Source organism: Zalophus californianus, chromosome 17 (assembly GCF_009762305.2).
Source record: "Zalophus californianus isolate mZalCal1 chromosome 17, mZalCal1.pri.v2, whole genome shotgun sequence".
Taxonomy (NCBI): Eukaryota; Metazoa; Chordata; class Mammalia; order Carnivora; family Otariidae; genus Zalophus; species Zalophus californianus.
The window spans coordinates 47,689,643-47,716,471 of record NC_045611.1 but is presented as its reverse complement, the minus strand read 5'-3'; the positions used below and the strand labels follow the sequence as shown (position 1 = coordinate 47,716,471).

Here is a 26,829-nt window from a genome sequence, read left to right as displayed (position 1 = left end):
ATTGAGTTCATTCACAACGGTGTACAACCACCACCACTAACTAGTTCCAAACACTCTCATCCCCGAAGAATAAAACCCTGTACCCATTAGCAGTCACTCTCCATTCCCCCTTCCCCTCAGCCCCTGGCAACAACCAGTCTGCTTCTGGTCTCTAGGGCTTTGCTTATTCTGTGTATTTTCATGTAAATGGAATCATGCAATATGTGCTCTGTTGTGTCTGGCTTCTTTCACTCAGCATAATATTTTTGAGATTCACCCACATTGTAGACCATTGCTGTACACTGCTGTCTTCATTCTCACTGACTTTCCCTAGTGCTTCCCTCTTGTAAGGGCGCCCTCGGCCCACGGCCACCTGAGGTGCATGATTCTAAACTGGTGCCTTGGATTCCCTGATAGTGCCCTTCAATCCCCCTGACACTCAAACATCCAAAGCCTGACATCCCCTAGTCAGATGGTGATCCATGCTATTTTATGTGAGACCCATTTATTGTCAGATCACTAGGGATCTTTCTGGAAGGTGAGAACTTCTTCACTACCATGCCAGCTCCGAGAAGGCAAAATATTTGTTGAGGAATGAATGAATGAATGAATGAATGGTTGAATCAGGCAACCCCAAATACGTCCAACATGGAGCTAGCCTTCCCCCATCAGACCTTGTCTTTTTCTTCATATCTCACTTTCTTCTGATGCCCAGAACAAATCCCTGTTCCCAAAGAACACAGGATGCACCAATTCTGCCTTCGAGCTATTCTCAGTCCCTCATGATGCAATGCCACCCTCTAAGAAAACTGGCCAAGAGCCATCCTTGTGGTGCAACCATCCCTCACCAGCCTCTACATGTTCCACCTGCGGGCACCACTATCCTTCCTTCAGGAAGCCAGGTTCAAGGGCATTGCCTGCTAAGATACCTTGGGCCAGCCAGAGGCCAATAGAATGGTTTTGGGACCCATGTGAAATGCTAAACTTCCTGGCTTCTGCAGCACCTGCCGCCTTTGGGCTCCCTGTTGCCACTGGAGAGTTACCAAGAGGTATCCCAAGGTATATTTATGGCATACCCACCCACACAGACCACGGGGGGATAAAAGGTGACAAGCAACAGAGCAGCCTCCCTTTAAAGAGGGATGGCAGGATAGAAGGCAGACACAGCCAGGACCATGGTACTGTCAGCCCTCCTGCTTCTCACAGTCCTTATTGGCCTCTTGCTACTCTGGGGTCACCCAGCCTCCCGGGGCCGCCTTCCTCCAGGACCTTGGCCTCTGCCCTTCCTGGGGAACATTTTGCAAATAGACCACCAGGGCTTTCTCAAGACCTTCCAGGCGGAGAGTTGGGGAGGGTGAAGAGGGTGGAAAGCAGGAGGTGAGTGGACAGGTAAGAGCTCACAGGCAGCCGGGTAGTGGGGTTCAAACTGTGGGTGGGACTTCTCAGGCCAGCTTGGGGATTGTCTTCTTCCAGCCTCCATCTGCCATCTGGCTCAATATGTCCATGAGAGAAGCTTCTGGAATTCCTATAAGAAGGAATGCAGGGAAGATAGACTGGAGGGATAAATTATGATGATAGATGTGGGGCTTTGAGCTGTGTCCTGCAGGATTTAGGAGGGAGAGATACTAGAGCTCACATGTGAGGGGTCTCTGTCATTTTTTTTAAATGATTTTATTTATTTATTTGAGAGAAAGAGCAGGAGCCAGGGGAGGGGCAGAGGGAGAGGGAGAAGCAGACTTCCTGCTGCGCAGGGAGCCCGATGCGGGGCTCGATCCCAGGACCCTAGGATCATGACCTGAGCCGAAGGTAGACGCTTAACCAACTGAGCCACCCAGGTGCCCAGAGTCTCCGTCATTTTTTAAAATTCGAAGCTGGGAGAGTTCTTGGAAAAGCTGAGAGAGGAGAACATTTGGGGCAAGGGCATATGAGGGAGGCTTGGATGAGGCCACAGAGTTCAGGTGTCCCTTCTTCCTTGATAGGGATTCGATGGGGACGGGTGGTGGTCATTAGGCTAAGCTGGAGGGTGTGATCCAGGTGTAAGAGGAAGACTCTTCTCTTGAGTGAGAGAGTGAGAGCTGGACCCCGCCTCCACAGCTGCAGAAGAAATACGGGACGTCTTCACAGTCTACCTGGGACCCCGGCCTGTTGTCATCCTGTGTGGGTACAAGGCAGTGAAGGAGGCTCTGATGGATCAAGCTGAAGCTTTCTCTGGCCGAGGGCACATTGCCATCATTGATCCCATCCTCAGGGGAAAAGGTGAGTGGGGCACGGGGGTGGGGGTTGGGGAAAAGACGAGGGGACACCTCATGTGTCCTCCTCCCTACCTTCCCTCCATGCCCCATCAATCAGGTGTGGTCTTTGCCAGTAGAAAGTCTTGGAAAGCCCTTCGGCAATTCTCTCAGCTCACCATGAGGACTTTGGGATGGGGAAGCAGAGCATTAAGAAGTGAATCCAGGAGGAGGCTCAGTGTCTGGTGAAGGAGCTGCAGAAATCCCGGGGTGAGCCCAGGGGCTGGGGCAGGGGATGGACGGGCAGGCAGGGGGTGGGTGAGATAGGGACAGAAGGACCCAGAGATAGAGACAGAGAGATACAGAGACAAGTTCAGGGAAAGGGAGAAGGAGACAGAGACAGAAAAAGAGAAAGAGAATGAAGAAAACAGGGATGGAGAGAGAAATAGGCAGAGAAAGCAGACAGACAGAGAGAGCAAGTCAGAGGAAAAACCCAGGACACTGACAAAGATTGATCCAGAAGCAGAAACTGTAAGGAAAGGACTTAGAAAGAAAAGGGTAAAGAGAGGAATAGAGTCAGGGGAGACACAAAGTGACTGCAAGGCCAAGGAGGGGGCCATGAAGACAGGGCCATGAAAAGAGAGAGGACAGAGAAGAAGGGGCTGAGTCTCAAAGAGTCAGAGACAAGACCAGAGAAAGATGCAGGTGCACCAAGAAAGTCAGACCCAGACAGAGCCCAAGAAAACCATTGAGACACAGAGCCGGAGATGTCCAGAAAAAGGCATGATAAGAGACCCAGCGAAAGTCATCTGGCCAAGGGAAAGAGAAAGAAACCAACTAACTGAGCTAAGATGGCAGCAGCCAGGTCAGAGCCTCCCAGAAGGACCATGTAGGGCCCCACTGTAACAGAACTCCTGTTCACAGCAGCCTATCCGGATCCCACCTTCGTCGTTTACTCGCCATGGCTAACATCATCTGTACCATCATCCTTGGCCAGCGCTTTAATTACCAGGACCCCAGATTCCTACAGTTGCTACATTTAATGAAAGATCTCTCCGATCTTGCTAGCTCTTTCTACGGCCAGGTGAAGCCAAAGTTTCCATGGTGGGCCAAGAATTGGGATGGGTGGACCCTGGGCAAAAACCAGATGCTTTTTGTCCTAACACCGATGCAAGAAGGCATCGAAAGGTGATGAGTCAGACTGGAGGTGGGAAATCGGCCTCAGGAAAGGGAGGCCTATGAGAGAAGAAATCCCTGTAGAGGTAAGTGTGATTGGGGCAGGCTGTACTTGTTCACACACCACTGAGTACGTGTATGTATGTGCATGTTTGCTCGACTGGGAGGCACATTCCCCAAAGCCAGGGGGTGAATTAAGCCTTTCAGATATTGCTCTGCTCTGCTAACCTCAACCTTGCAGTGCCAGCCCAGAGAGAACAGACTCCGGGACCTCCTTGCTTCCCTGTAGATGTTTGAACTCCTCTCCGGCATCCTGAAACACTTTCCTGGCATCCACACTCGCGTGCACAGCAAAATTAAAGAAATGGAAGATTTTATCACTGAGAACATCGAGAGGCATAGGGAAATGCTGGACCCCAGCACTCCGAAGGACTTCATTGATTCCTTCCTGGTCCACATGGACAAGGCAAGGGCCATGCTGGATGGGGGAGTGGGTAGGAAAGAGATGGGCACACTACTGACATTGAGTTAATATGGTTGGTTATGATGTATGTGATGTTTAAATGTTTAAATACTTCCCTACAAATTGCTGAGAAAGCCACTAGTCCGCCCTCCCTTCCTGCCTCCCAGTCCTTCCTCAGCTTCCCCAGGTTCTCCTGGAATGCATGTTATGAGGTAGCAACTAAAAGAGCTAGCTACCACCTGCTCCACACAGGGGGTCTTCGGGACCCTTTTTACCTCCTCCCATTCTAATTAGTCAGAGGCCCATGTCTGTTCTAATTGGTCAGAGACCAATTTCTGTTCTGATTGGTTGGAGGCCCATGTCTGTTCTGATTAGTGAGAGGCCCGTGTCTCTTCTGAGAAGTGCCTTGCTGATTGTTAAGTATATTCAGTATCATCGCTGGATGGACAACTGCAAGGAAAGCAAGACACCCAAAGACAGGATAAGAACCACCAAAAAATATTAATCCTTAACATTTATTGAGTCCTTACAAACGTAATATCAAAACAACCCCAGATGATGAACTAAGGCATAGAGAGGTTAAGCTCCTTACCCAAAGACTTCCAACTAGTGAATGGTAGGACTTTAGTTTGAACCTAGGCATTTTGGCTCCAGAGCCCACTCTTTTGCTACATTGTTGGCCTTAAATAGAAAAAAAAGGAAATACCAAAAAGAAGAAAGAAGAAAGAAAGAAAAGAAGAAAGAAGAAAGAAGAAGAAAGAAGAAAGAAAGAAAGAAAGAAAGAAAGAAAGAAAGAAAGAAAGAAAGAAAGAAAGAAAGAAAGAAAGAAAGAAAGAAAGAAAGAAAGAAAGAAAGAAAGAAAGAAAGAAAGAAAGAAACTGGCACAGAGTAACATGGAGGTGGGCAGGGAGAAAAGACCCAGAAGCTGAGAATCTTTGCAAGGAGAGATGTTAAGGATTGTCTATCGCTATCCTCAGGAGCGCTCTGATCCTGAGAGTGAGTTCCACTATAAGAACATTGTCTACACGGTTCTCTTGCTGTTTTTCGCCAGCACGGAGAGCTCCAGCAACACTCTCTTGCGTGGGTTTCTACTCCTTCTTAAGAACCCTGATGTTTTAGATGAGCCAGGCTCATGGTGGGCGAGGGCCAGAAAGAGTTGAGGGTCTTACAGGCATGCTGGTAGGTGGTTGTGTGATGGGTGAGGACAGACAACTTCTGTCAGCAAAGATCCACCCCTGTAGGGATTGGTAGCTTATTATAAAGCTTTGCGGCTAACAAAGCATTTTGGAGTTGATAGGGTAATTTACAGTTTACAAAATGTTTTTCATTTAATGAAGCCCCTATGGTTTGAAAGGGACTTTCATACTTATAAAGTACACAAGGTGAATTGTAAAGTGCTATATGGTGTAGGAAGCGTGCTCCAGTCACAAGGAGTACCATTCACAAAGCATTTTGCAGTCTACAAAAGCACATGGTTCTTGACAGAACACTTTGAGGTTAACAAAGGACTTGACTCTTTGGAGTATATTGTTGATTTACAACTAATTAAAAAGCCCCTCAGTTGGTTCTCATGCTCACAGTCTGCAGATCAGACTTGGAGAAACTCTTATCTAATCAAATTCCCCTATTTTACAGGTAATCAATTTGAGGGCCAGAGTGAGGAAGTGGCTTATTCAAGATCACATAGAAAGTTACTGGGACAAAAGGATATGACACCAGTCCCAGCCACACCCATTTTTAGTTTAAAAAAAAAAAAGAAAGAACGAAAAAGGTAGCCTTAAGTATTGAATGAGTTTCCACCCACCCATCATTACCCAAGTGATCCCCACTCATAACTAAAGTGGAAACATCAGACAAGACTTCCCCACAATGAAGCCTTTGACTTTCTTTCACTAGCCTTTCATTGAGAAGGAATAATAACCCAACATCTTAGGAAAGAGTTCACAAGACACCCCTCACCCAGTCTGCAGGTCATCTTTTGTGTGACTTTGTTGAGCGCACTATTATTGGCATTCACTGATGTTACCCCCTCCTTCCATCCTTACCATTTTTAGAGAAAGTCCAGATGGAGATTGACAGAGTGATTGGCTCACACCATCTCCCAGCCCTTGAAGATCGGGCAAAAATGCCTTATACAGATGCTGTCATCCATGAAATTCAGAGATTTGGTGATGTCATCCCCCTTGGTATTCCCCACTCAGTCATCAAGGACACTCACTTCCAGGGATATCATCTCCCTAAGGTGAGGCCACAGAACCTTGGTGTAGTCTTATGGTTCATGTCTCTGGTTGATGGACCACAATGAGAATTTTTATTTCCAGATTTCTATGGGAGGGAGAGAGATTTTAGAAATGTGGAAAAGTCCTCTCCCTTCCTTCTTTTGTTTTCTTTTTTCACCTTTATTAGATGTTGGATACACTGGGAGAAAAAAAAACATATACTTATCGAAATATGCATTACAATAGAGCTGTATTTTTTATTTTATTTATTTATTTATTTATTTTAAGATTTTATTTATTTATTTGACACACACAGAGAGAGAAAGACAGCACAAGCAGGGGGAGAGGCAGACGGAGAGGGAGAACAGGCTCCCCGCTGAGCAGGGAGCCCGATGCGGGACTCGGTCTCAGGACCCCGGGATCATGACCTGAGCCGAAGGCAGACGTTTAACCGACTGAGCCACCCAGGAGCCCCGAGCTTTTTTTTTTTTAAAAAGCTATTTTGTCATCTCCCCTGCCTTCCTCCTTCAAGAGAAGACATTCAAAGTTTGATGTTTCTCTTTCCATAATCTCTTTAAGTTTATATGAAAATGTACCCCATATATACACATACAAAGATGAGCTTATATTTTTTAAGGTTTTATTTATTTATTTGAGAGAGAAGCACATGGGGGGAAGAACAGAGGGAGAGAGAGTCTTAAGTAGACTCCTGGCCGAACACAGAGCCTGACACAGGGCTCGATCTCATGACCCTGAGATCACAACCTGAGGTAAAACCAAGAGTCAGACAGTTAACTGTGCCACGCCAATGCCCTGATGATTCGGTTCATGTTTTATCTATCACTTTGAAACTTGTGTGTCCAGCGTGCATGTCTCCTTCCCCTCCTGTCTTCCTGTGCATATCATTGCAATGTGCAACTTATCTTTTATTTTGTATTTGTGTGTGTGTGTCTTTCTTTTTATAATATAACAGTAGTATGCTATCAGTATATTTTCAAGTCAATACCTATAGTTCTAACTCATTTTTTTCTGTGGTTGCACATATTCCCAAGCACAGATACTTGAATATTACCTAGGGGTAATATTCACAATATCTAATCACCTAACGGGCACTAACCCATGAGAACACAGGCATACCTCATTTTATTGCATGTTGCTTTATTGCGATTTGCAGATATTGCGTTTTTACAGATCGAAAGTTGTGGCAACTCTGCATTGAACAAGTCTGTCGGTGCCATTTTTCCACCAGCATTTGCTCACCTGATGTCTCTGTGTCATATTTTGGTAATTTTTGAAATATTTCAAACTTTTTCATTATTATTATATTTGTTATGGTGATCTTATGGCTTTCTGAGGTGGAATCTACTCTTGGTGAACATGTTTTTAAGATTGTTGAAATGACAACAAAGGATTTAGAATATCACATGTTCTTATACTCATGTGCTTATATAATAAAGTAGTGACAGGGTTTGACTGGAATGATTCCAATTTTGAAGGAAGTTCTACTGTGGGTAAAATGCTATCCAACAGCATCACATGCTACAGAGAAATTGTTTGTGAAAGGCAGAGTCAATCAAGGAGGCAAACTGATTGTTGTCTTATTTTAAGAAATTATCACAACCAGCGGCACCTAGCTGGCTTAGTCAGTAGAGCATGTGACTCTTGATCTCAGGGTCATGAGTTCAAGCCCCATGCTGGGCATAAAGCTTACTTTAATTAAAGAAGGAAAGAAGAAAGAAAGAAAAGAAAGAAAGAAAGAAAGAAAGAAAGAAAGAAAGAAAGAAAGAAAGAAAGAAAGAAAGAAAGAAAGAAAGAAAGAAAGAAAGAAAGAAAGACAGAAAGACAGAAAGAAAGAGAAAGAAAGAAAGAAAGAAAGAAAGAAAGAAAGAAAGAAAGAAAGAAAGAAAGAAAGAAAGAAAGAAAGAAAGAAATGACTTGCTGAAAGCTCAAATGATGGTTAACATTTTTTAGCAATAAAGTATTTTAAAATTAATTAGTTTCAATTATTAAACTTTTTTCCAGACATAATGTTATTGCACACCTAATATAGCATAGTATAAACATAACTTCTATATGCACTAGTAAATAAAACAATTCATTTGATCTACTTTATTGCACGACCCACTTTAATGCGGTAGTCTGGAACCACACCTGCAATATCTCTGAGGTATGCCTGTAGATCCTGGCTCTTGTTTTTGAGTTGGGTCCTTGGAGGCTCCTGCTGAGCCACATGTGAACCTTTTAGTTGATGGATTATGGAGAAGTCCAAAGGGTCTTGGGGATTGTGTAGTTGGTGGGGATACCTGGAAGGCTTGGGACACAACTATTAACCAAATGGGGCAAAGTTAACCAAAGTTATTCAAAATATCAGCCACCAACTTAGAACCATACAGTGGATGAAGCTCATTATTAATCAGTTGTGGATGTACAATAATTGATTCAGCCACTCCTTGTTCATGCCCATTTGGGTCCTCTTGGCTTTGATACCCTCTTAGGACACTACTGTGTATCCCATCTTGAGCTCTGTCCTCCATGACCCATGCCACTTTGAGAAGCCAGAAGCCTTCCACCCTGGCCACTTCCTGGATGCAGAGGGCAACTTCAGGACACAGGGGGACTTTATCCCATTCTCCCTGGGTAAGCTGGGTCCTTCCCCACATTTTGAGAACACCTGCTCACCACCTCCCCTTTGTGTGACTTTCTCCCTTTGTCCAACCCCAAACACTGGGTGAAGATTTTTGAAAAAGATGAGGATTCTGAAGGAAAGAGAAAGCAAGAAATCTACAGAGACAAAGATGGTGTGGGGAGAAGGAAAAGGAGGGGGTAAATGGGGAAGGTAGAGACTAAGTCAATGGCGGAGATGAAGCGAAAGACAAAGACACACACATGTTTGCACATTCTCACACAAAGAACAGACAAATGAGTGATCCATTATTGAGCATTCTTGGCTATGTGCCAAGAGTTGAGAAAGGTATTTGAGCTTTTCTTTCAAAATAAAAAGAACTTTATTATATCTAATTTTTATACAGGTAAGGAGGCAATATAATTGAAAGTGAAAATCACCTGTAATTCACTACCAAAATCAGACTTGTTTTTTTTTAATCTAATTGGCTTTATTAACTGATTCATGAATTGGGAAGCATCCCATCTAGCAAGTAGAGAGGGGCTCCAAAACCCAGACCTGTTAATATCACAGAGGATGTCCTTCCAAATTTTTTGTTAAATATATGCACACACACAAAAGTAGGTGATGGGTAGGTAGATAATAGGTAAGTAGATAAAAGAAAAGGAAAAGAGGAAAAGGAATTGACTTATTTCTTATTAGCTAGTTGTTGAAATCCAAGCCCCAGACTAGAATGAGGCCCAGGAGGCACCTAGGGCAAAAAATGTAAGGAATATTCATTCACTGTTATAGGTGTACAAGTGCCTTGATTCACCTATCAATTAATTCAACTTTTAGCCACTAACTTGAAATTTATCATATGCTAACATTTTAAATCTCCTTAGGTCTATTCCTGGCTTACTAATACCAACCCATACCCACACTGATTCACTGATGTGTTTTTTCTAGCTATACCATACTATTTGGATTATTATACCTGTATAATAAGTTCTATTATTTTACAGGGTCTAGTCTCCCTCCATTACTCTTCTTTCTCAGAGAGTTACATGGTTCTTGTAACACATTTTGTTTTTCTTCCAAGTATACGTTAGAATTTTTTTTTCAAGGTCTCAAAATATCCCACTGGAATTTTACTAGGATTAACTCAAATTTGCAGATGAATTTGGATAGCTTTGACAACTTGAGAAGTTTGAGATACCCCAGACAAAACTAGAGTGTGTGTCCACTGAAGCAACTCTTGCATGATTTGGTGGCATCTCAGGCTTTTGTTTTCTTATTTAAGTTTTGCATATTTCTGGCTAAATTTATTTCTAAGAAACGCGGGAAGAGATTGTGGCTGTTGTTCACAGAGGCTCTTTGTCTCCCTCAGCTCAGGCTTCCATAAAAAATGACATAGACTAGCTATGTTCTAGAAAATTCCCAGCAGATGGGATCCCACCCAGGCTCTATTTGGATGGGACACTTTTGTGGTGGTTGACCCCATCCTGCAGGGAGGTATGAGAGGCAGGGGTGCGATTCTGAATGTTTATCAAGCATGATGGGGCCCACCGAGCAATTGGATCTGTCACTGGTTGGGGTGTGGGGACCGGGTCTGGGAGGCTTATGCTGTTAGTACTGGTTGTGGGTAGGTCTGGGGGGTTTGGAGGCCAAGGTGACCAGAAGAGTGGGACACTCAGAAGCTTAGAGTAGCAGCTACAGCACATTGAGGGTTCAGAAGTAGTTCTATATATTTTTTAAAGATTTTATTTATTTATTTGAGAGCGAGAGTAAGAGACAGAGATAGCAAAAGAGAGCATGAGTTGGGAGGAGAGGGAGAAGCAAGCTCCCTGCTGAAGAGGGAGCCCAATGTGGGGCTTGATCCCAGGACCCTGGGATCATGATCTGGGCCAAAGGCAGCAGCTTAACCTACTGAGCCACCCAGGCACCCCAGTAGCTCTATATTTTAATAGCCTGTTTAGTACTGGGGCCCGCGTACTGCACATAGGCCGAGGCCCAGGACCTCAGAGGCTTCATTTCCCCTCTACCTCTCTCTCATGATTCCTCATACGCAGGGCACACTAGCAAGATTTTTTCCACTATTTGCACATTTTCTCAAAAAATTGGGTGAGCTGAGAATATACTTAACCAGAGATACACAGAGAAAGATAAAGAACTCCTAACAGGCAAAGACTGGGGACCAAGAGAGAGAGAGGAGGGCACAATATAGGACAGGCTGAGAAGAAGTGGGACCAGATGGAAACATGCATGCACACGTACACTGGTGTTGCTGGTATTGAGGTCAAGAATAGAAGTACCTCACATGTAAATCTATGTAAATGAGCATGCAAATGTCCAGGAGAGTGGGGGTAGGCAGCTGAGTGCTCCTGAGGGCGCCCCCAATGACACATCCCCCCCTCACGCCCTCAGGAAGACACCTCTGTCTGGGTGAGAGCCTGGCCCGCTCTGAGCTCTTCCAGATCTTGACCTTGGTGCTGCAGAACTTCACCATGGGCTCTCACAAGGCCCTGGAAGACATTGACATCAAGCCCCAGAGGAACGGGCTGGTGAAAATGCCCCCTGAGTTCCAGCTCTGCTTCCTGCCCCGCCAGGGAGTGGGACCAGGGATGCAGATCCTCTCAGAGCCCTTCCATCCAGCCCCCACCTCTGCCCACAGGGAATCCGCGGAGGCATCCTGACTCCTCCCTGCTCACTCTCCCTTCTGTAGTCTCTCCTTTGTCCAGGCTGCTGTCTACACCATTCATCCCCAGATGGCCTGCACTGTTGATGGAGAGTAAAACCTTGGGTTTCAGGGCCAAGAAATACCTTCAGTAACTTGGTGTCATCACCATCCATAGCATAGTTGGGGAAACTGAGGCCCACATGTATACCTAACCACCCCCCAACCCTCCTGCTCTTTCCTTGAGTTGAAAAGGCCACTTCAGCCCTCAGCCTCTGTGCTTGTGACTTTAAAACATCGTCCATAAAATCTTTAAAAGAAAAAAAGGGTGCCTGGGTGGCTCAGTTGGTTGGGCGACTGCCTTCAGCTCAGGTCATGATCCTGGAGTCCCGGGATCGAGTCCCGCATTGGGCTCCCTGCTTGGCGGGGAGTCTGCTTCTCCCTCTGACCCTCTTCTCTCTCGTGCTCTCTATCTCTCATTCTCTCTCTCTCAAATAAATAAATAAAATCTTAAAAAAAATAAAATAAAATAAAACATCGTCCATATTTCTCTGATCATATCCATCAAAACCAGTGAGATCAAAATAAAGTTCTGCTCTTTCTGGACCCAGTGGCTATTTGTGCTACCATGCTTTTTTTTTTCTTTTTTTGAGCTAAAATTCACATAACATAAAATTAACTACTAACCATCTTAAAGTATACAATTCAATGGCATTCAGTACAATCACAGTATCATGCAACCATTGTCTCTGTCCAGGGTCCAATCATTTTCATCACCCCAAAAGGAAGTTCTGTACTTTTGAGGGCTGAATAATACTCTGCTGTATGGAAACACCACATTTAGTTTATCCCTTCATCAGGTAATTGGCATGTGGGTTGTTGGCACCTTTTGGCTTTTGTCAACAGTGCCACTGTGGCTATTAGCATGCAGGGTGGCCCTGCGTTTGTTTTACTCTCCATCAGGAATGGAAGGCAGGTGTTCTTTAGTTTCTGCCTTCGGACCTGAGGCTCTGGAAGGACAGGGCCAGACCTCCCCACCCAAACGCTCTTCACAGGCAGTATTGCAGATTCAATGAGACAGTACTGACAGAGTGGCTAGAACAGTGTTTGGCACCAAGTGAATACCACTGAAGTGTCTGACAAGTAAATACATTCTCCAGGAGGTGAAGTCACTGGCCTGAAGGCAGAGCCTGACAACACCAGAGGCCAGTGACTCCCAAGGCTGAGCTCTTGACACTGAGGTGCTGTGGAGAGGGGTGGCCTGTCCCATCAGCCCTGTGCTTCGGTTTTCCTCCTGTCTCATGCTGAGGGGCCATTCAAGGCATGTCTGGAGTGAGGCTGTTTCACAGAGAAGGGTGGGAGAAGTAGCTGGTTCCTATGCCTGAGAGGATGGATGTAGGGATGGGGGTCCCAGTCAGCCAAGGTAACCCCCCTTGCCTGTTCCATCCTCTCTGCCTCAACCCCAGGCAGGTGCTTGATCCCAGTGCTCAGGAGAAGGGAGGCTGGGGTCTGGCATGGGTGAGGGGCTTACTGCCTTTGGTAGTAAGATTAGTAGTAAGATTATGGTCTTTGGACAGTCTGAGCTACACCTTCACTGCTGAGGGATGGGTCATGGTCGAGGTCACGTGTGGACCTAACCAGTGTTCCTTCCCTTCCCTATAGGGGTCATGGGCAGTAAGATTCAGGTTCAACCGAAGCAGGTGGCCAGAAGGAAAACTGGAAGCTATACTCTAGCTTTAGGAGGAAAACAGGGCATCGGTCTTTCCTCCAAGGGCTCTGGTCAGTGGCTGAGCTGTGTGGGACTGAGGTTGCTCAAGAGCAGTTGACGGAACAGTCCAGGGATCCTCCAGTAGGGATGAGATTGGGTTGCTGACACTAGTCTCATGGGGAATCAGTGAGTGGAGGGTGGAGCAGAGAGAGCCCGGTAGAAACTACTCGTTTTAGGACCTTGCCTTGGAAGTCTGGCACTGTTACTTCCTATGCATTCCATGGGCCAAGGCAGCTACGAATTCCACCCAGATTCCAGAGGAGGGGAAAGAGATGACATTGGATAATCAACAAATCATGTATTTAACAAAGGAGGTGACCATCAACAAACATGCACCTATTTACAAATTACTATTACTACCAGTAATAGACTTTACATTGTGTAAGAGACTTTGCCTCTTGTCAGTAATTTACTATGAAGCACGTAGCAACTTATTTATCTTTCCAAAATATAAAGTGTTTTGCAGTTTAAGAGCACTTTATAATTACAAAGGAATTTGATGTGGACAGATAATTTTGCATGTGGTGCCTGGGTGGCTCAGTCGTTGGGCGTCTGCCTTCAGCTCAGGTCGTGGTCCGGGGTCCTGGGATCAAGCCCCGCCTCGGGCTCCCTGCTCAGCGGAGGCCTGTTTCTCTTTCTCCCACTGCCCCCTGCTTGTGTTCGCTCTCTCGTTGTGTCTCTCTCTGTCAAATAAATAAATAAGATCTTTAAAAAAAATAAAAAAATAAAAATATTGTTTACCTTCAGCAAAACACTTTGAGGTTTGCAGAGGATTCTGTAGTATACAGAACTCCTTGTTGTTTACAGAACATTTTGTAGTTTTTAAGTAGTTTGACATTTACAAAGCACTTTACCATTTGCAAAGATTCCAGACGGCACATGGGATAGAGTATTTGTAAACATTGTGGTTTGTACAGCATTTTGTAACATAAAAATTTTTCTGTTTACAAAAATCTTAGCAGAGTGGCACGGTGCATTGTAATAAAGTGATTTTTCCATTTTACAAAGTGCATATTTATTCATTCCTTTGTAATATTCACAGAGAAGTTGTCATTCACAAAGGGCTTTATTTCTACCTATAGAACAAGTCAGAATAGAACAGCACTTGATGAAGGCTTAAATGGTTCCAAAGCACTTGGGGTGCAGTTTACAGGCCCTCCAGCTTTCATCTGATGTTAGGATGCTAAGATGGGAATTAGGCAGCAAACCAGGGAGATGTCCCTGCCCTACTGGAACTGACATCAAGTGGGGGAGAAAATAAATAAACAAAATCATGGCAGACAGTGATAAGCGCTATGAAGACAGCTCAGAACTGGTGAAGATAGGAAACAAAAGGAAGAGGTGGGGAGCTAATTTAGAGAAAAAATATTCAGTCAGAGAACACTGCAAAAGACATCCCCCACCAACTGGCCATCTACAAAATGTTTTCCTGTTTACAAAGCACTTTTGCAGTCATCATCACGCTTGACTCTTCAGATAGCTTTGGGAGATGGAAGATGTTATCTAGACCAACCCTACATCTCAGACATTAGGATCTAAAGAGGGAGGTGGTTATCCAATATCTCAAAGGAGATCAGTAGTGTGGGCAAAATTTGGAATCCAGGATTCCAGACTCCTCATGACTTCCCCCACTCCATCACAATGCAGGTTTACAAAAATAAGCTGGAATTAAAAATCAAAGGAATGTCCATATAGGACTTTTATTCATACAACACTTGATGATCTCACTAAATAGTGGGTATCTGAGACCTGACTTTTGATCCTATTGGTTAGAGTATGGAATGGACATGACTCAACCATTTGGGACCAATTTTTCCAGACTCGCCAGTCCTTCTAAGGCTTTCTTGGAAGGCTGCTCCTTGTCAGTGAGGTTCCCCAAGACTTACTTCATCCAGGAGAAGCACAGGAAGAGGTTTACAAGGTGATTGGCCTGCTGACCCACAAGCACTTGACCACATAGAAAAAAATGTCTGAACTAAAGCTCTTCCTCGTGAGATCCAGAGACCCTGTAACCTCCCCCTTGTTGAAGTGCTTTGCCATCCCAATAAGTCTTAGTTTTAGCAATAATTCACCCCCAAGATAAGACTAGTTCGGGCCAGGAAAACTTGGAATGAGGGTCTTTATCCTGAGACACTCTTTTGTTCACTGAAGTGCACTGAGGGTTTTCTCCCAGGCTTTTTTTGGGAAGGAGACTGTGTAACTCTCCTAGGATCACTCAACCCCAGGATATACTCTACCCTGAGCCTAGTCCTTTATGGTTTCACTGTTGTGAGAAGTTAAATATTTTCTTTCTTAGCCTAGATGAGGAAGAGACTTTAGAGGAAGATCTGGTCTTTATTCCCATCTCTTGAGGTAGGCAGATCACATCCACTCTCCACACATGGGGACTTGGTGTTGGGACTGATTTCTACTGGACCAGGGAGAGGCACCCTTGTTCCCTATTTATTCAGTCTCCCTATGGGAAACAAATGGACAAATCTTAAATATAAGAAAATGAGATAAAATACGATTTTAAAAACTATATATCTAGTAGTTGTTCCTGGTTCTTAAGACTTTGTTATGCTAATGAGATGACTCCTGGTGGGCCCTGAGATAGGATGGTGGCTGGTCAACCAGAATGACCAACTACATGATTAGAGAATTGGAACTTTAAGCTAGTCTGACCTCTGGGAAGGAGAAGGGGGCTGGAGCCTGAATTCAATCACGTGGCCAATGATTTAATCAATCATTCCTGTATAATGAAACCCAGATAAAAACTGGTTTATCCTTACCTGGTTGACAAACATACTGATGTGCTGGGAGGATGCCCATATTCCACAAGGAGAGGGAGCAGAATTTCTGCATCCCTTTCCCTTATGTGTGCCTTCTTCATTTGGCTGTTCCTGAGTTGTATCCTTTGTAGTAAAACTGTAGTCCTAAGTATAGTACTTTCCTGAGTTCTGTGAGTTGTTTTAGTGAATTAGTGAATTAATGAGAGGGTTGTAGGAAGCCGTGAATTTGTATCCAGTTAGGCAGAAGAGTGGGTGGCCTCAGGATACCTGAAACTTGAAGGTAGCATCTGAAGTGCGGACAGTCTTGTGGGATGGAGCCCTTCAATCTATGAAATTTGATGTTAACCCCAGACAGTTAGTGTCAGAACGGAGCTGGATTGCATAACACCTTGTTGGTGTCAGAGAATGGATGACAAGTCAGACACAAGAGCAAAGGGAGTGTGTGAGGAAAAGAATCAGGGAAAGAGGAAGGAGAGGAGGAGAGGCAAAGGAAAGGAAGGGCAAGACTAGAAGGAGGGAGAATAGTGGGTAATAGTGTGACAAAGATACACAGGAAGATGGTAAATGAATGAATGAATTGAATGAGTGAATGAATGAAATGACCTTTTATGTGCCAGGCAATGTAGCAGGTATGTTCATATTGTTTGATATAATGTTATATATATAATATATATACACATATATATATTATATATATATATATACCAGAAAATCTGTTTGTTGAGACCTGAATCCAACTGAACGTCTGGAGTCCTTCAGTCCTTCTGGGGCCCAAACTGATGGGGAAGCAGCTACTTGAGCTGCTACAGATGATAGCAGTATAAGAAGCTACCCAACCTGGGGCGCCTGGGTGGCTCAGTTGGTTAAGCGTGTGCCTTCCGCCTGGGTCATGATCCCAGAGTCCCAAGATCAGCCCCACATCAGGCTTCCTGCTCAGTGGGGATTCTGCTTCTCCCTCTGCCCCTCACCCTGCTTGTGCTCTCTTTCTCAAATAAATAAATAAAATCTTTTAAAAAAAGAAGAAGAAGAAGAAGCTACCCAACTTGGGCCCACAGATTTAAAGCATCTGCTTGCATTCCATTGGTTAAAGCAGTCACGTGATCAAGCCCAACATCAGTGGGGCTGGGCTATACATTCTTCCCCAAATGAAAGGCATCGCAAAGGTACTTGGCAAAGGATGTGGGTGTATAGTCTTTATACCGGAAAAGTGAAAATTTGGGAACAATTTAGTCTCTTTCAGAGAGTAAGTTTCTTTTCTTACCCAGCCACCATATAGCCAGAGGGCAGGCACCTAATCTAATCTATATTCATCAAGTGCTCATTCCTTGGGCTTTGAGCCAGTGACGACAAAAAAAGACACAATGTTTGGAGGTCAGCCATCAGCAGTCATGGGTTCTATGACTCATTTACAGCCTTCCAAGACCTTTTTCTCCGCTCAAGATAGCAGAGTCAAGCCTATCACCTGTACTAAGAGCTTCTACCACTTCTTGCCTCTAGAGCGACTCTTCTCCAAGGGCCCACGCTTTCTACCAGTTCTGCCATTTCTACCAGTTCTTCATTACTTAGAGTATCCATTCTTCCTAAGTCATCCAGTTGTTTATTTTTTTTTTTAATCCACACAAACATTCATTTAAGCTGTCAGCAGCAGGAGTTCTGCCAGAGTCCATTCTTGTAGACCCCTTCCCCCCAGGTCTTTCTTGTGACAAGTTTTAGGAACCCTGGAGGATTCAGTACTTAGGAGACAGTCTAGAAGATACTTGGAAAAGTGTTCCAGAAGGGAATCCATCAGAGTCTCAATATCTGCCTCTGAGAAAAGGTTGGTTCCTTCTGCATCAGTTTCCATGGTTTACATCATGTGACCTTGTTCCCAAGCCCAGAGTTTCCACATCTGCACCAAAAGAAGGCAGCTTTCTAGAGGCTGGATTGGTGGTCAATGAGATTGACAAAGATCTGGCCAGAGGGACATTTTGAAATTATTCCCCACCCCTAGTCTCTTCCAAAGGGATGTGTTAGGCAGTCGTATAATTTTTACTATATTACCTCACCTTCTTGGCCACAGTGGTTTGGACTAAGGATTATCTTCTGACATGGTGAGAGGACAAGGAACCAATCCATGGGTTAGATCGATCTAATTCTCTTTTTTGACACTATGAACCCAAAGTCACTTTTGCTTGGGTAAGACACAATGCCAGGGAAAGCCAGAGACATATTCATGCTATAGTTTGTAGGTTCACAAATTAAAAGCCATTTAGAATGGGGCATCTGGGTGGCTCAATCAGTTAAGTGTCCGACTCTTGGTTTTGGCTCAGGTCATGATCTCAGGGTCATGAGATTGAGCCTCGTGTCAGGCTCCACACTCAGCAGGGAGTCTGCTTGAGATTCTTCCTCCCTCTCCCTCCCCCTCTTCTCTGCCCCTCATTTGCACATGCATGTTCTCTCTCTCTTTCTCTCTCAGATAAATAAGTAAATAAAATCTTTAAAAGCCATCTAGAAGAAGTTGATCTACAGAAAGGGGAATAAGTAGGCATGCTGAGTGAAGCAAAACAGGCTATGAGTCCCCAGAGAGAGATATTGAGATACAGCCCTAATTCCCATAATGGGGTCCATGAAAGTACCTTCTGTATTTTTACTTGCATTTCCTTAACTGGGTTAATCAAAAGGGAGATTATTCTAGATGGGCCTTGCTTAATCACCAGCCCAATCAGACCATTCGTCCACCAGACTCAAAGAGAAACAAGTTGGGAAGTCAGACCCATATTCAAGAGAAGGGGCATAAGACTCTTCCTCTGATTGGAGGAGTGTCATAGAATTTAGGGGCATTTCTAAAAACCACCATGAGGTTGGAAAATGTTTGGGAGGGAAAAGGAAGTTTGTGGGCCGCTGTTCGTGGTGCTGAGGAGTGGTTGCCTTTCTGTCCTGTAGCTCTTTCTCCCAGTCCTGAAGAAATGGGAATTTCCACAAACCTCCAAAGCATCTGATGCAGCAGAAGAAGGAATTCTACGGAAAGAGAAGGAAAGGCACCTGAACAGAAGGAGAAACAAATGTACAAAAGCTTTTGAAGTGGTAGCATCACAGAGAGCCAGGAAGAAGGAGAGATTCATGTTGACATCGTTTTCCAACAATTGCTCCTATTAAGAAATACTGTATTTTTTTTCTCACTGGGGGTGAAGCTCTTGTGCCACTGAATTGGTACAATGGGTATCTTTTGTTTGGGATCTCCCAGCTTCCATTACCCCTTCTTCAGGTAGGAGCCCCTGTATTTAGCTCTGGGTATCTCCCCATCCCTACTAGATGAAATCTATTTGGGGGTTGATCAAGTTGCCCCTGCAAATTCCCCGGGGCCACATGATCCACATCAGATCCATCAAGTACTCCTCCCTGGATTTTGAATTTTGAGTGGTTGAGTGATTCAAACGGGAGAACCCAGACTCCTGTTTCCAGACCTAGCCAGAGTTATCCTCTTCTGCCGCATCCCCCATCAATCACCACACCCCAGTCCCACTGGCCTCTCTGTTTCCTGAACCCCAGACACCCTTTTGGCCTGAGGGCTCCTGCACTTGCTGTTCCTTTGCCTGTGGTTCTCTTTCCTCTTTATTTCTCAGGTGGCTTCACTTTCATCCTCCAGACCTCTGCATAAATGCTCTTTGTAAGATTGAATCAACTTATTTAAAGTAGCCCTCCAACCAAATTACTTTTAATTTTCTTACTTTGTTTTATTTTCTTGGTTACACTCACTAGCCAACACCTTGTTTATGTGTTAATTTTTTTTATTGTCTACTTCCTCTACACTATGATGTCACTCTCTGCAGTATCTGCAGGGCCTGGCCCATAGTAAGAGTATATGGTTTTTCCCCTTTGATCTATTAATGTGATGGCTTACATTAATACATTTCCTAATATTGAAACATCTCCAGATTTTTATTTTTTTTTTACTTTTTATTATTTTTTAGAGAGGGAGAGGGGAAGGGCAGAGGGAGAGGGAGAAAGAGAATCTTAAGCAGGCTCCACACCCAGCATGGAGCCTGACATGAGGCTCAATCTCATGACCCTGAGATCATGACCTGAGCGGATTCCTCAACAATTTGGGAAGGAGAGGTAAACACTGGATTCTTGCTAATATTGGCATGTGAGGTCTCAAGTGATTAACTAGAAAACAAAGATGCTGTACTGTTTATGTTTTCCCCAAAGTAAGAGGTTGAAGCCCTAACCACCAATGTGATGGTATAAGAGATAGGGCCTTTGGGAGGAAATTAGGTGTTTTTATTTTATTTTATTTATTTATTTGGCAGAGAGAGAGAGAAAGATCACAAGCGGGGCGGGGCAGCAGGCAGAGGGAAAGGGAGAAGCAGGCTCCCCGCTGAGCAGACAGTCCAACGTGGGGCTCTATCCCAGGACCCTGTGATCATGACCTGAGCCGAAGGCAGATGCTTAACTGACTGAGCCACCCAGGCAACCCTGGAAATTAGGTTTAGATGAGGTCATGCACGTGGAGCCCCCTGGGTTAAATTAGTGCACTTATAAGAAGAGGAAGTAGGACAGTGGGTGGCACAGTTAAGTGTCCAACTATTGGTTTTGGCTCAGGTCATGATCTCGGGTTGTGAGATTGAGCCCCATGTTGGGCTCTGCACTTAGTGCAGAGTCTACTCAAAGACTCTCCCTCTCCCTCTGCCTCTCCTCCCCGTGTGCACACACTCTCTCTCTCTAAAATATATAAATGAGATATTAAAAAAAAAGAAGAGACAGCAGGCACCTTGTATCCTCTCTGCACCATGTGAAGATAGAGGGAAAAGGCAGCTATCTGCAAGCCAGAACTGCTCACTGAGAAATGAATCTGCCAGCACCTTGATCTTGGACTTTCCACACAGTCTGTGGGTTTTTTGTTATGGCAGCTGGAGCTGACTACAATGTGTACCAGGCTCATATCCTTATCTAGTGAAATAGGCCATGTCATTGTGGTTTGGCTGCACCCATCAGGCACATTCTGTTTGCATGGTGATGGTCACGTTTCCACCTATATCCTAGCTACCCAGTTTACCTAGTCTCCAGTATTTCATATCTGCTATGGCTTTACAGTTTACACAACTCAGGTCATGAGAACAGAACCACAAAGAAGGGATATCCTTGGCAAGCTAACCTGGGCTCACCTGAATCCACTTGGGCGATCACAGGCCAAGGAAACTGGAGGCATCTGAAGAGTCTCAGAGGTCTAAGAAGCTCCTGATGGTACCAATTCTCAGACTCTCTCTCCAGATTCCTCCTGTGGTTCCCTCCATGGTGTATGAAGTGGATGTGGCACATAACAACATGAAAGACACGTGACAGATAGCCAGCAGGTGGTAGGCATGTCCTGAATGTACTTCTTAATGCACCCACAACATTGGGTGCTCTCCCAGTGGAACACACGGTTAACTTCTATCTACTTAGATACTTAGATGACCATCTTCATGCAGTTCATGGCTATTGCATGAAAAAAAGAAAGTTGGGTTCTTTGGGAAGCAGACTCTGATATGGAGTTTTGTGTGCAAGATATTTATTTATTAGGGAGTGTTATTGGGATCAACCAACAACTGTAGAAGGGAGAGAAGGAAGCAGGAGTGGGTGGAGGGAGAAGTTCAGCTCTGTTGAAGATACACCAGTCTTGGCCAATTTCGTGGGCACTCTGGAACAAACACAGACCATTAGAATTGTCTTGCATCTCCATCATTCACTGAAGTGGGCTGCCCTAGGAAGGGCATGACCTTGGGTGAGGTGGCCCTTTCTCTCTCTCCCTCTCTCTCCAATTTTTAAAAAGATTTTATTTATTTATTTATTTGACAGAGACTGGGAGGGAGAGAGAATCTGAAGCAGACTCTTCACTGAGTGCAGAGCCCCATGTGGGGCTCAATCTCACAACTGTGTGATCATGATCTGAGCCAAAACCAAGAGTTGAATGCTTAACTGACTGAGCTACCCAGGTGCCTCCATCTCTAATTTTTATAGAAAGTTTGATTCAATATACATTTTCCAGCAAAAAGACAATATATAGGAAAGATTGGTGTACACAGCTGCTACAGAAACAAACACAATGCTGGAAAAGGAGGAAAAATAAATGGGATTGACTTGGGGCAGAGCAAGATGGCGGAGGAGTAGGAGACCTAGATTTCATCTGGTCTCAGGGATTCAGCTGAATAGGGATCAAACCATTCTGAACACCTACGAACTCAACAGGAGATCGAAGAGGAGAGTAGCAACAACTCTCTGAACAGAGAAGCGACCACTTACTGGAAGGTAGGACGTGCGGAGAAGTGAATCCAAGGCAATATTCGGGAGGATAGATGGCGGGGGGGGGCCTCCGTCGGCCGCTTCTGGCAAGTGATAGAGCCACGGAGCACAAAATCGGAACTGTTAGAAGTCGGCTCCGTGGAGGGACGTTGCTGCAGTGGCTAAGCAGGGGGTGGAATCCTCCCGGGACAGTGTGGTCTCAGGACCCTTGGGGTCACAGAAAGACCGGGGGTGCCTGAGTGCGCCAGAGCACCCAGGTATTGGAGCGGGGAAGCCGGCTGCAGAGACGGAGCCGAGGCGCGGGCTCTCAGCTCGGGGTTGCCATAAACTGTGATCCGCGGCCCAGTTTATGGGCCACTGCTCCTCCAGCAGGGACCCAACAAGTGGCGGAGCTGGGGAGACTCCCCTTCCTTCCCAGGGAGGAGCGGCACAGGAACGCACCGCAGGGATCTGCTGGGTTTGGAGACTCCACACGGGGTCAGGTGCCAGAGATAGCAATGCTCGGTCACAGGCCGGGTGAGCACGGAGTGCAGCCGGAAACCGGGGACACGGGAGTGACTGCTTTTCTATGGGGGCGCACTGAGGAGCGGGGCCCCGAGTTCTCAGCTCCTCCGGGTGGAGATTGGGAGGCCACCATTTTGCCGTGGTCCTCCAAGGCTGTACCGAGAGCTTGCAGGGAACAAAAGCTCCTGAGATCAAACCCGAGCAGCTTGCTTAGCCCGGAGCGGACCGACAAGGGCGGGGCAATTCAGCCTCCGGCAAAGACATTTGGGAACCACAGCAACAGGCCCCTCCCCCAGAAGATCAGCACGAACAGCCAGCAAGCCAAGACCAAGTTTACCGATCAAGGAGAACGGGAGAACTCCAGCGCTAGGGGAATACTGCACATAGAATTCATGGCTTTTTTTTTTTACCATGATTCATTAGTTCATCAAAGTTAATTTTTGTTAACTGTTTTTTTTATTTTTCTTTTTCCCTTTTTCAACCAACATCTTATCAATCCTTTAAAAAAAAAACATTTTTTATTTTTCATTTTTAGAGTCATATTTTATCCCTTCATAGTAGTTACCCTTATTTTTGGCATATATATATAAGTTGTTCTCTCTTTAAAATTTTGAGATACAGTTTCTTCTAACAGATCAAAATATACCCTAAATCACTAGTGTATGGCTTTGTTCTACTCTCCTGCCTGATCACATTCTCTCCCTTTTTCCTTTTTTTTTTCTTAAATCTTCTTTCTTTTTTCAAACAACTTCTTATCTTATCAAGTCCTTTTATAAAATCTTTTATAATTTTCATCTTTACAGTCATCTTCCATCCCTTCATTGTATCAACCCTTATTTTGTACATATATGTCTTTCTTCCTTTAAAATTTTAGGAGGCACTTTTTTCTAACAGACCAAAATACGCCCAAAATCTAGTGTGTGGCACTGATCTATGCACTAGCCTAATCATATTTGATCATATTCTGCTTTTTTTGTATTGTTCTGTTTTTGTTTTTATCTTTTTTTTCTCTTTCTTTTTTCTTTCTTTCCCTTTCTTTTCCCCTGGTTTCAGGTCTTTTCTGATTTGTATACAGTATATTTGCTGGGGATGTTGTAAACCTGTTAGCATTTTGTTCTCTCATTCATCTATTCTCCTCTGGACAAAATGACAAGACGAAAAACACCTCAGCAAAAAGAACAAGAGGTACTACCGTCAGCCAGGGACCTACTCAATACGGACATTAGTAAGATGTAGGACCTAGAGTTCAGAATCATGACTTTAAAGATACTAGCTGGGCTTGAAAAAAGCGTGGAAGTTATTAGAGAAACCCTTTCTGGAGAAATAAAAGAACTAAAATCTAACCAAGTCGAAATCAAAAAGGCTATTGATGAAGTGCAATAAAAAATGGGGGCACTAAATGCTAGGATAAATGAGGCAGAAGAGAGAATCAGTGATATAGAAGACCAAATGATGGAAAATAAAGAGGCTGAGAAAAAGAGAGAGAAACAACCACAGGATCACGAGGGCAGAATTCGAGAGATAAGTGATACAGTAAGACGAAACAACATTAGAATAGTTGGGATCCCAGAAGAAGAAGAGAGAGAGGGGGGGGCAGAAGGTATATTGGAGCAAATAATAGCAGAGAACTTCCCTAATGTGAGGAAGGAAACAGGCATCAAAATCCAGGAGGCACAGAGAACCCCTCTCAAAATCAATAATAACAGGTCAACACCCCAACATCTAATAGTAAAACTTACGAGTCTCAGAGACAAAGAGAAAATCCTGAAAGCAGCTCGGGAGAAGAGATATGTAACCTACGATGGTAGAAACATTAGATGGGCAACAGACCTATCCACAGAGACCTGGCAGGCCAGAAAGGACTGGCAAGATACCTTCAGAGCACTAAACGAGAAAAATATGCAGCCAAGAATACTATATCCAGCTAGGCTGTCATTGAAAATAGAAGGAGAGATAAAAAGCTTCCAGAACAAACAAAAACTAAAGGAATTTGCAAACACGAAATCAGCCCTCCAAGAAATATTGAAAGGGGTCCTCTAAGCAAAGAGAGAGCCTAAAAGCAGCAAAGATCAGAAAGGAACACAGACAACATACAGTTAACAGTCACCTTACAGGCAATACAATGGCACTAAATTCATACCTTTCAATAGTTACCTTGAATGTAAATGGGCTCAATGCCCCAATCAAAAGACACAGGCTATCAGATTGGATTAAAAAACAAGACCCATCCATATGCTGTCTGCAAGAGACTCATTTTAGACCCAAAGACACCCCCAGATTGAAAGTGAGGGGGTGGAAAACCATTTACCATGCTAATGGACACCAAAAGAAAGCTGGGGTGGCAATCCTTATATCAGACAAACTAGATTTTAAAACAAAGACTGTAATAAGAGATGAGGAAGGACACTATTTCTTACTTAAAGGGTCTATCCAACAAGAAGATCTAATAATTGTAAATATCTATGCCCCGAACATGGGAGCAGCCAATTATATAAGGCAATTAATAACAAAAGCAAAGAAACACATTGACAACAATACAGTAATAGTGGGGGACTTTAACACCCCTCTGACTGAAATGGACAGATCATCTAAGCAAAAGATCAACAAGGAAATAAAGACTTTAAATGACACACTGGACCAAATGGACTTCACAGACATATTCACAACATTCCATCCCAAAGCAACGGAATACACATTCTTCTCTAGTGCCCACGGAACATTCTCCAGAATTGATCACATCCTAGGTCACAAATCAGGTCTCAACCGGTACCATTGGGATCATTCCCTGCATATTTTCAGACCACAATGCTTTGAAACTAGAACTCAATCACAAGAGGAAAGTCGGAAAGAACTCAAATACATGGAGGCTAAAGAGCATCCTACTAAAGAATGAATGGGTCAACCAGGAAATTAAAGAAGAATTAAAAAAATTCATGGAAACCAATGAAAATGAAAACACAACTCTTCAAAATCTTTGGGATACAGCAAAGGCAGTCCTGAGAGGAAAGTATATAGCAATACAAGCCTTTCTCAAGAAACAAGAAAGGTCTCAAATACACAACCTAACCCTACACCTAAAGGAGCTGGAGAAAGAACAGCAAATAAAGCCTAAACCCAGCAGGAGAAGAGAAATAATAAAGATCAGAGCAGAAATCAATGAACTAGAAACCAAAAGAACAGTAGAACAGATCAACAAAACTAGGAGCTGGTTCTTTGAAAGAATTAACAAGATTGATAAACCCCTGGCCAGACTGATCAAAAAGAAAAGAGAAATGACCCAAATCAACAAAATCATGAATGAAAGAGGAGAGATCACAACCAACACCAAAGAAATAAAAACAATTATAAGAACATATTATGAGCAACTCTATGCCAGCAAATTAGATAACCTGGAAGAAATGGGTGCATTCCTAGAGATGTATCAACTACCAAAATTGAACCAGGAAGAAATAGAAAACCTGAATAGACCTATAACCACTAAGGAAATTGAAGCAGTCATCAAAAATCTCCCAAGAAACAAAAGCCCAGGGCCAGATGGCTTCCCAGGGGAATTCTATCAGACATTTAAAGAAGAATTAATACCTATTCTCCTGAAACTGTTCCAAAAAATAGAAATGGAAGGAAAACTTCCGAACTCATTTTATGAGGCCAGCATTACCTTGATCCCAAAACCAGACAAAGACCCCATCAAAAAGGAGAATTACGGACCAATATCCTTGATGAACATGGATGCAAAAATTCTCACCAAAATACTAGCCAATAGGATCCAACAGTACATTAAAAGGATTATTCACCATGACCAAGTGGGATTTATCCCTGGGCTGCAAGGCTGGTTCAACATCCGCAAATCAATCAACGTGATACAACACATTAACAAAAGAAAGAACAAGAATCATATGATCCTCTCAATAGATGCAGAAAAAGCATTTGACAAAGTACAGCATCCTTTCTTGATCAAAACTCTTCAGAGTATAGGGATAGAGGGTACATACCTCAATATCATAAAAGCCATCTATGAAAAACCTACAGCGAATATCATTCTCAATGGGGAAAGGCTGAGAGCTTTTCCCCTAAGGTCAGGAACGCGGCAGGGATGTCCACTCTCACCACTGCTATTCAACATAGTATTAGAAGTCCTAGCCACAGCAATCAGACAACAAAAAGAAATCAAAGACATCCAA

General features: G+C 44.1%; 1 protein-coding gene across 1 annotated transcript; it reads left to right on the top strand.

Annotated features, from left to right (window-relative positions):
• The first annotated feature begins 1,154 nt into the window (after window positions 1-1,154).
• Window positions 1,155-11,363, top strand: LOC113936360 (cytochrome P450 2B4-like). Its single transcript, XM_027619420.1, is given in 11 exon segments — window positions 1,155-1,323; window positions 2,083-2,235; window positions 2,329-2,388; window positions 2,391-2,477; window positions 3,132-3,164; window positions 3,167-3,291; window positions 3,673-3,849; window positions 4,824-4,956; window positions 5,892-6,088; window positions 8,561-8,702; window positions 11,095-11,363. Coding segments are annotated over 11 exon segments (1,545 nt in total).
• The last annotated feature ends 15,466 nt before the right edge of the window (window positions 11,364-26,829 follow it).